The 9256-nt window shown below is 57.3% G+C and overlaps 1 protein-coding gene across 1 annotated transcript; it reads left to right on the plus strand.

Moving 5' to 3' along the window:
* The first annotated feature begins 1257 nt into the window (after nt 1-1257).
* ZNF668 (zinc finger protein 668) lies at nt 1258-8656 on the plus strand. The gene is made up of 2 exons (XM_030562019.1): nt 1258-1557; nt 5972-8656. The coding sequence occupies exon 2, from the start codon at nt 6002-6004 to the stop codon at nt 7757-7759; it is 1758 nt and encodes a 585-aa protein (XP_030417879.1). The 5' UTR covers nt 1258-1557; nt 5972-6001; the 3' UTR covers nt 7760-8656.
* The last annotated feature ends 600 nt before the right edge of the window (nt 8657-9256 follow it).

Consider the following 9256-nt stretch of genomic DNA (forward strand, 5'->3'; position numbering starts at 1 on the left):
GCCCCTGTCGCCCCCGGCTCTGCCCTGCTGCTGGGGGGCGGGGGGCGTCTGCAACCCCCCCGGCCCTGCTGCCCCCTCAGCCAGGCTCGGGCACCCCAAACACTTCCTTTTGTTGCTAGGAAACAGGAAATGTGCAGCGGAGAAAGGCTTCCCGGGAGGCCCGCCCCCTTGCCTGGGCCTGGGGCTGCACTTCCGGGGGTGCCCCTCTTAAAGGGGTCCCCCACACGCTGCTACCGGGGCCAAGTTACCCCCCTCGCCAGCCAAATCCCTGCAACTTCCATCCAAATGGGGAGGGGAGGGTCACAGAGAAAAACCGACCCCCACCCAACCAACATCATTATGTTACAGTCAAATCCTTCAGTGTGCCAGGACTTCTGCGTTCTTTCCCCGGCCCTGGGAGGGGAGGGGAGTGGGGTCTAGTGGTTAGAGCATAGGGGGCTGGGAGCCAGGACTCCTGGGTTCTATCCCTGTCCCTGGGAGGGGAGTGGGGTCTAGTGGTTAGAGCAGGGGAGCTGGGAGCCAGGACTTCTGCGTTCTCTCCCCGGCCCTGGGAGGGGAGTGGGGTCTAGTGGTTAGAGCATAGGGGGCTGGGAGCCAGGACTCCTGGGTTCTATCCCTGTCCCTGGGAGGGGAGTTGGGTCTGGTGGTTAGAGCATAGGGGACTGGGAGCCAGGACTCCTGGATTCTATCCCTGTCCCTGGGAGGGGAGTGGGGTCTAGTGGTTAGAGCAGGGGGGGCTGGGAGCCAGGACTCCTGGGTTCTCTTTGCGAGTGGGGTCTAGTGCTTAAAGTGGAGGGGCAAACCAAGACTCCCGGGTTCCACTCTGAGAGGGCAGTGGGGGCTGGTGGGTTAGAGCAGGGGAGGGCTGGGAGCCAGGACTCCTGGGTTCTATCTCCAGCTCTGGGAGGGGAGTGGGGGCTGGTGGGTTAGAGCAGGGGGGCTGGGAGCCAGGACTCCTGGGTTCTCTCCCAGCTCCGGGAGGGGAGTGGGGGCTGGTGGTTAGAGCAGGGGGGCTGGGAGCCAGGACTCCTGGGTTCTATCTCCCTCCCTGTGCAACATCCCAGTCAGCCCTCTTGCTGGGGGCGTGTCCCCTATAAGATAGTTTGTACGGCCCCCACCTACCCTCCCATTGGATGATCTGCGTGCCACACTTCCGGTTATGGCCACACACCCTCCACCCTGCTGTGCATGGCGCGCCACACTTCCTGCGGTGCTCCTCCCAACCTCTTCCCGCCCCCCAACAACCCACCCGGAAGCAAGGTTCCTACCTTTGCAATCAACTGCCCTCCTCCACCCCAACGCCCAGGCCCTGGGGTGTAGCAGCTCCCCCAGCCTGGAGGCAATAAATCCCCCAGGGCTAGAGGCCTGCTGGGCTATGGAACGGGGGTGTTACTATCCCTTTAAGCAACTCCTTTACTTTGCATTTCTCCCCCCCACGCCCCCCCTCCTCTACTGTTGTCTTCTCCTCCCTCAGGGTCCTAGGGGCTGACTCATTCCGCTCCAGCAGGGAGTGGGGAACAGCAGCTCCAGCAGCAGCAAAAGAGAGGCAGAAGCCAGGTAAGGCAGAGATTAGTCCATTGCAAGCCCTCCCAAGCCGTGCATTCACGCCAGCTCCGCGGGGAGACAAATCTTTGCAAACTGCCCCCTTTCCTAGGGGAGAGCCTCTTCCCCTGGTCCTAGACCCAGCCATTTTGCAACCAGCCCTGCTCCTTGCCAGCCCGGTGCAAACCAGCCCCGGTAACCGGCCAGGCGCAGCTTGCAGGGGCCCAGGCTCGGTAGATAGCCTGGGTCGCCAGGCGGCTTGTCCGCCTCGGGTGCACACTGGGGCAGCCTCTCTGCAAACCCTTCCCCAGCAGGCGGGGTGGCGTCTCCTCCCGTGGTCCTAGAGAGAACCATCTTGCCAGCGACAAGAGCCAGCGCCCTGCCGCGAGCCCTCTCTGCCTTTGCACGGCTCACGAGGCGACTTTCGTTTGCAAAATCTTGATATTTCAGTGCGGACAAGGAGACCATGAACACCCCCCCTCCCTTTTTTTGCATACTCGTTTTCCAGCATCTCTCTCCTTTGCATCGCCTCCTTGGGGCGGCGTCTCCTCCCTTGGTCCTAAAACCAGCCATTTTGCAAGCGCGGAACCATGCAATGATTGCTTTGGAAGGGGGGCTTTCCCTTTGCAAAAGGCCTCGCCTTGCACATCTCTCTTCTCCCCCCCGGGCCATGTTGCTTGGCTTGTGTTGCAACATATGCAGCTGATGCCCTGCTCGGTATTGTCCTCCAAGCTCGAATGCACAAAGAGAAGCGAGTTCCCCTCGGCAGTCCCGTCCTACCTACTAGCCCCCTGTGGGTTGCATTTCCCACCTTCCCCTGGTCCTAGCTACAGCCATTTTGCTTTGCAATTTGAGCCGTGCAAACCCACGCAGAAATGCGGCCCATCTCTGCCTCCTTGCGCTGTTCTTTCCCTGTCTCTGCAGGATGACACCCCCCCCCCCCCGCCCTGCACGGGTGTCGCCTCCCCCGGTCCTAAAGACAGTCACTTTGCAATTGCTTTCTGCCTCCCAGCAGGTCCAATGCAAAGCGAGAAATGATGCACAAAATTCCTCGGAGGGAGAGGGCAGGCTACTCTCCAGAATGGCCAGTACCTGCAAACTGCTGCTCTCTGGGGCTATCCGAGGTCTCTGGCCCCCTAACCCTTGCGATTCCTGGTCCTAAAGAGACCCGGTTAGCTTTGCTCATCGGTGCAACTAAACAATCCATGCCCGGGACCCCATGTTTGCTGCATGTCTGCCTGCTCCTTGCAACAAAGAAATCTGTGCACCTGACTCCCTGTTTGTTCGTCGTGCTCAGGGCTACTAAACCAAAGGGGTTTGGTGTCTGCATTTCCTCTGCAGTCTCGAAATGTTGTTTTTTCACTAAGTCTTGGAGCACTGGGGAAGTGCCAGAAGACTATAAGACCGCTAATGTAGTGCCAGTTGTTTTTTTTAAAGGGTAGCCTAGATGATCTGGGTAATCCTGACATTATCCTGGGTGAGATAGTGGCTGGATTAATAAAGCATTAAAGGAGTGTAATATAATTAATGCAAATCACCAGGGATTTACGGAAAATAGATTCTGTCAAACTAACTTAAATTTTTTTATAAGACTACAGATTTGGTTGATAAAAGTTAATGGTGTTGATGAAATATCCTTAGACTTCTGTAAGGCATTTGACATGGTACCATACGACGCTGGATTAAAAGAACTAGAGTGCGATACAATTTACACGGCCCACATTAAGTGGATTAAAAACTGGCTAACTGATAGGTCTCCAAATATAACTGTAAACGGGGAATCATCATTGAGCAGTTGTAATCCCAACATGGTCTTGCAGGGGTCAGTTCTTGGCCTTATGCTAGTTAACATTTTTATCAGCGACCCGGAAAAAAACATAGTAGTCAATGATCACGTTTGCAGCTAGCGCCAATGTTAGAGGAGTGGTAAATCATGAAGAGGCCAGGTCACTGTTACGGAGTGATCTGGCTCACCTGGTAAGCTCATAGACTCAGACTCATACACTTTAAGGTCAGAAGGGACCATTATGATCATCTAGTCTAACCTCCTGCACAATGCAGGCCACAGAATCCCACCCGTCCACTTCTATAACAAACCCCTAACCTATGTCTGAGTTATTGAAGTCCTCAAATTGTGGTTTGAAGACCTCAAGCTGCAGAGAATCCTCCAGCAAGTGACCCGTGCCCCATGCTGCAGAGGAAGGTGAAAAACCTTGCCAATCTGCCCTGGAGGAAAATTCCTTCCCGGCCTCAAATATGGTGATCAGCCAACCCCTGAGCATGTGGGCAAGACTCACCAGCCAGACACCCAGGAAAGAATTCTCTGTAATAACTCAGATCCCATCCCATCTAACATAGCTGGGCTCAGGCAAACAATACATGTTTTGATATGGCTCAGTGTAAATGGATCCATCTAGGAACAGAGAATTTAGGCCTTACTTGCTGCGCTGGGGGACTCTATCCTGGAAAGCAGTGACTCTGAAAAAAGGTTGCTTTCCTGTTCAGTGGAACAGGAGCTTCTGCCGTAGCCAAGAGAGTTAATGCAATTCTGGGATGCATAGATAGGAGAATCTCAACTAGGAAGAGGAAGGTTATTCTACCTCTGTTTGGCCTGGTGCGACTGCTGCTGGAATCCTGTGTCCAGCTCTGGTGAGCGCTGCTGGAATCCTGTGCCCAGCTCTGGTGCCCACCGTTCAAGAAGGGTGTTGATAAATTGGAGACGAGGTCAGAAAAGAGCCGTGAGATTAAAGGATTAGCAAACCTGCCTTATTAGGGATAGACTCAAAGAGCTCAATCTCTTCGTCTTAACAACAGAAGGTTCAGGGGCGACTTGATCCCAGTCTACAAGTATCTAGATGAGGAACAAGTATTTAACAACAGGCTCTTCGATCTAGCAGAGGGAGGTCTAACATGAGCCAATAGCTGGAAGCTGGAGACAAATTCAGACTGGAAAGCGGTTGGACATTTTTAACGGGGAGGGTAATTAGCCATTGGAACAGTTTACCGAGGGTCAGGGTGGATTCTCTATCACTGACCGTTTTTAAAGTAAGATGGATGGATGAATTCTTCCGGGGGGGGTGTTTTCTGGCCTGTGTTATCCAGCAGGTCAGACTAGATTATCACAATAGTTCCTTCTGGCTTTGGAATCTAGATATCAGCGCTGATATCTGAGGAAAGGCTGGGTCCATTGAGATTAGCAGGAAACAGCAGGGCTGGCTGGTGAGAGGCAAAAAGCCACGAAGCGGAAATAGACCTGAGCTCAGAATTTTAATGCCCCTGAGCCCTCTGGGGAACTGATTTGTGCCCAGGAAACCTTGGGGCTTTATCATCAGTACAGAGCGTCTTTAAAACTCAGTTTAATTGCAGAGGACATCAGTTAAAGAATCCAAGATGCTGAGAGGAGACTCCACTGTCTATTACCGTGCCCCGTCAATGTGGGCACCCTCTGCTAGCTGGCTAAATCGGAAATATTGTAGGTCCTACAAAAATAATGAGACCTTTTGTGGCCTATTACAGTGCTTGACCAAAAAAGAAAAGGCAAATAGATGACCTTGAAAAACAGATCTATGATGTTTCTTGGATTTTAAGGATATTGCTGCTTGAAGTGGCAAAACAAATGTCTGGCTCTCCATTTGAACACAATAGACTCGCAGCCACAGGAGTATATAAATACCTGGTCTGCCCTCTGTGTAACCATGTCCCTTTTGTCTGCAGCATTTGAGTGCTCTCAGTTGACCTGTTGGTGTCAGCAGTGGGATGATAAACTATTGACCTGTTCTATATGCAGTGGCTCATGGGATTATAAGTATCTGAATCTAGGTTCTGTGCAGGCCAGTGGTGGAATTATACTTTCCTGGTTTAGTGACTTCCTCTTTTAGATACTTATTTGGCTCCTATTACCGTAGTATCTCAGCACCTAACAGTCTTTTAGATATTTATGCTCACAGCCCCGCTAGGACATAGGAACTGTTATTAACCTTGTTTTACAAATGAGGAAACACAGAGGCCCAGAGAGTACAAGTGATATCGCCACGATCACACAAGGAATCTGTGACAGAGCAGAGTCATGAATAGTCTCCTGAGCCTTCAGTTAGTGCCCTAATGGCTGGTCTGTCCTTCCCCTCCTGTATGGCTCTATTGGGGGCAGAGTGGGATTATATTTTGCTAGTTTAGTCTAGAGGCAGCCCTAGAACAGCTAGAGATGGGATTATACCTTTCTAGTTTAGTCTATAGGCAGCCCAATAGCTGCACTCATAGCAAAAGCAGGATTATACAGTGCTAGTTCAGTCTGTAGGCAGCTCAATGGACACATTGGTGGAAGCAGTGGGGTTTTTCCCTCATGCACATCCCAGCCATCATACTGTGTCCAAAGGAGGGTTGATCTCACTACGGACCCCTCCTTGTAAGCCTGCCCTGCCTTCTCTTTCAGAGAGCAGCCCCCTGTCCCTCCCCTGCAAAGATGGAGGAGCCCGAAGCGAGCATTGTGGTGAAGCTGGAGGGTGACTCGGAGGAAGAGGAGGAGAAAGAAGAGGCTGCCGTCTATGCCAAGTGCGGCCGGCGCTACAAGTGCCTGCCGTGCGGCAAGACCTTCCCCAGCGTACCCCGGGTGCTCCGCCATGCCAAGTGCCACGCTGGGGGGGGCGCTGCCACGGCCAAGCACACCTGCCCCAGCTGCGCCAAGGAGTTCCCCGACCGCGCACAGCTGCACAAGCACCAGCTGAGCCACTCGGCTGAGCGCCCCTTCCAGTGCCTGCAGTGCTCCAAGGCCTACAAGACGGCGCCGGAACTGCGCAGCCACGGACGCAGCCACACGGGCGAGAAGCCCTTCATCTGCCAGGAGTGCGGCAAGGCCTTCATGCAGCCAGTGTGCCTGCGCGTCCACATGGCCCGGCACACCGGCGACCTGCCCTTCCGCTGCTCCCACTGCGCCAAGGGCTACGGCACGCTCTCCAAGCTGAAGATCCACCAGCGGGCGCACACGGGCGAAAAGCCCTACACCTGCGGCGAATGCGGCAAAGCCTTCGCCGACCCCTCGGTCTTCCGCAAGCACCGACGCATCCATGCCGGCCTGCGCCCCTACCAGTGCAGCGCCTGCCAGAAGACCTACGCCGAGCTGAAGGACCTGAAGAACCACGAGCGCAGCCACACCGGAGAGAAGCCCTTCCTGTGCTCCGACTGTGGCAAAGCCTTCTCCCGCTCCTCCTCGCTCACCTGCCACCAGCGCATCCACGCGGAGCAGAAACCCTACTGCTGCGGCCAGTGCGGCAAAGGCTTCACCCAGCTCTCGTCCTACCAGAGCCACCAGCGCACCCACTCTGGGGAGAAGCCATTCCTCTGCCCGCAGTGCGGCCGCATGTTCTCGGATCCCTCCAGCTTCCGGCGCCACCAGCGGGCCCACCAGGGCGTCAAACCGTACCAGTGTGACAAGTGCAGCAAAGCTTTTCGCCAGCCGGCTGACCTGGCCATGCATCAGCGGATCCACACCGGCGAGCGGCCCTACAAGTGCCTGCAGTGCGACAAGACCTTTGTGGCCTCCTGGGATCTCAAGCGGCACCAGCTGGTGCACTCGGGCGAGCGGCCGTTCCAGTGCGGGGAGTGTGGGAAGAGCTTCGCCGAGCGGGCCAGCCTCACCAAGCACTACCGGGTGCACTCGGGCGAGCGGCCCTTCAAGTGTGGCCGCTGCGGCAAGACCTTTGTGGTCTCCTCCAGCCTCCGCAAGCACGAGCGGACCCACGGCGAGCGGCGGGGCGGGGAGGAGGAGGAGGAGGAGGAAGAAGCAGGAGCCACGGCCCGGCACATCTGCCGGCTCTGCGGGGCCGCCTTCAGCGAGGCTGCGGCGTTGCGGCGCCACCAGCGAGGGGAGCACCCGGAGGTGTCCCCTGGGGCGCTCACCTGTGCTGAATGCGGGGAGACCTTCTCCTCACCCTACGACCTGCGCAAGCATGAGCGGCTCCACCCCGGCCTGCGCCCCTTCCCCTGCCCCGAGTGCGGCAAGGGCTTCTCCGACCGCGCCGGCCTGCGCAAGCACGAACGCATCCACTCCGGGGTGCGGCCCCACGGCTGCCACCGCTGCGGCAAGGCCTTCCTCGGCGCCGCCGACCTCCGCAAGCACCTCCGCACCCACGGCCCCGCCCCCGGCCCCCCCCTTGACGAGGCCGCCCAGCCCCCCAACGGGCCTGACGGCTGCCTGCCAGAAGGACTGAGCCAGTCCTCCTGAGCCCCTCCCCCCTCCGGAGGGTGTGGCTCTTCGGTAACCCCCCTGCAGGTGGGTACAGCCGCTGATCCCCTTGGGCTCCTTGCCCTCCTCAGCCATTGTGGGGATGTGGTCTGTGCTCCCAGGTACCACCCCTCTGGAAGATTATGGCTATATGCCCCCCCAGGACTCCGCCCCCTCCCAAGTCCCTAGAGGATATGGCTCTGAGCCCCTAAGCCCCACTCTCTCAAGGCCCATAGCTGTCTGCTCCCCGAGAGCTCCTCCTCCTTTTGGGCCCATGGGGGCGTGGCTCTGTGCTCACAGGCTCCTCCCCTTCACTCTCAGGGCGTGGCTATCTGCCACTCCCGCCGGGGGGGGGTGTGACTGTCTCATCCCCCGGGCCTCTCCATCTCCTCAGCCCCCAGGGGGAGGTTGCTTATTGTTCCCCAAGGGAGGTGGGCCACCGCCTCCTTTTGTACCTCTGCTCCTTTTAGGGAGGGGTAGGAGGCTGGGGAGATTGTGAAAGGAGGGCAGCACATGGTTCAATGCCCCTCCCTCTCCAGGGGGCGTGGCTGTACTGACTCCTCCCTTCCCCAGGGGGTGTGGCTCTCTACTCTCAGGCCCCGCCCCATCAGGCATGGCTGACTGGTGATGCACTGTCCACGTGCCTAGAAACCTGTGGGGGCGAGGGGTCCGCGCTGCCCTCTGCTGGAGAGAATTGGAGCGATCCGTGAGAGCAATGGGTTGATTGGCTGCTGGGCGTGGCGTGCGGGCGCAGGGGAGCTGGAAGGGTTTCTCGGGCCGAGAGGGTTGAACTGCTGTTCAGGGAAGCTCATGGTAACCACCGGCAAAAGCTTCTTTGTAAATCGGCCTCGTGCCGGTATGAAAAGAATGAAATAAATCCCTCTTTTTGTAACCTGGGCCTTGCTGTGATTCCTCTCCTCCCAGGGCCGGGGAGAGAACCCAGGACTCCTGGCTCCCACCCCGCCCTGCTCTAACCCACCAGCCCTCCTTCCCCTCCCAGGGCTGGGGAGAGAACCCAGGAGTCCTGGCTCCCAGCCCCCTCCCCCCCCGACCACCAGCCCCCACTCCCTCCCAGGGCCGGGGAGAGAACCCAGGAGTCCTGGCTCCCAGCCCCCTCTGCTCTAACCCCTAGACCCCACTCCCCTCCCAGGGCCGGGGAGAGAACCCAGGAGTCCTGGCTCCCAGGCCCTCCCTGCTCTAATCACCAGCCCCCACTCTCCTCCCAGGGCCGGGGAGAGAACCCAGGAGTCCTGGCTCCCAGCCTCCCCTGCTCTAACCCCAAGACCCCATTCCTCTCTCAAATCAGGCCAGAATCCAGGAGTCCCGTGCTGGGGGCTGGACCTGGGGTGGGCAGGAGACAGAAAAGCAGATGTGGGGGGCACGCTTGGATGGAGTGAGGGAGACCCCTGGTAGAATATATGGGGATGCAGGAAGTGGAAGTGACCCCTGGAAGAATAAGAGGTATGCAAGGGGGTAGGGATCCTACCAGCAGGGGGT

Source organism: Gopherus evgoodei, chromosome 4 (assembly GCF_007399415.2).
Source record: "Gopherus evgoodei ecotype Sinaloan lineage chromosome 4, rGopEvg1_v1.p, whole genome shotgun sequence".
NCBI classification, from domain to species: Eukaryota; Metazoa; Chordata; order Testudines; family Testudinidae; genus Gopherus; species Gopherus evgoodei.

Excerpts from the sequence above, each read along its gene's own strand:
- ZNF668 (XM_030562019.1), top strand. The coding sequence starts at position 6,002 with ATGGAGGAGCCCGAAGCGAGCATTGTGGTGAAGCTGGAGGGTGACTCG.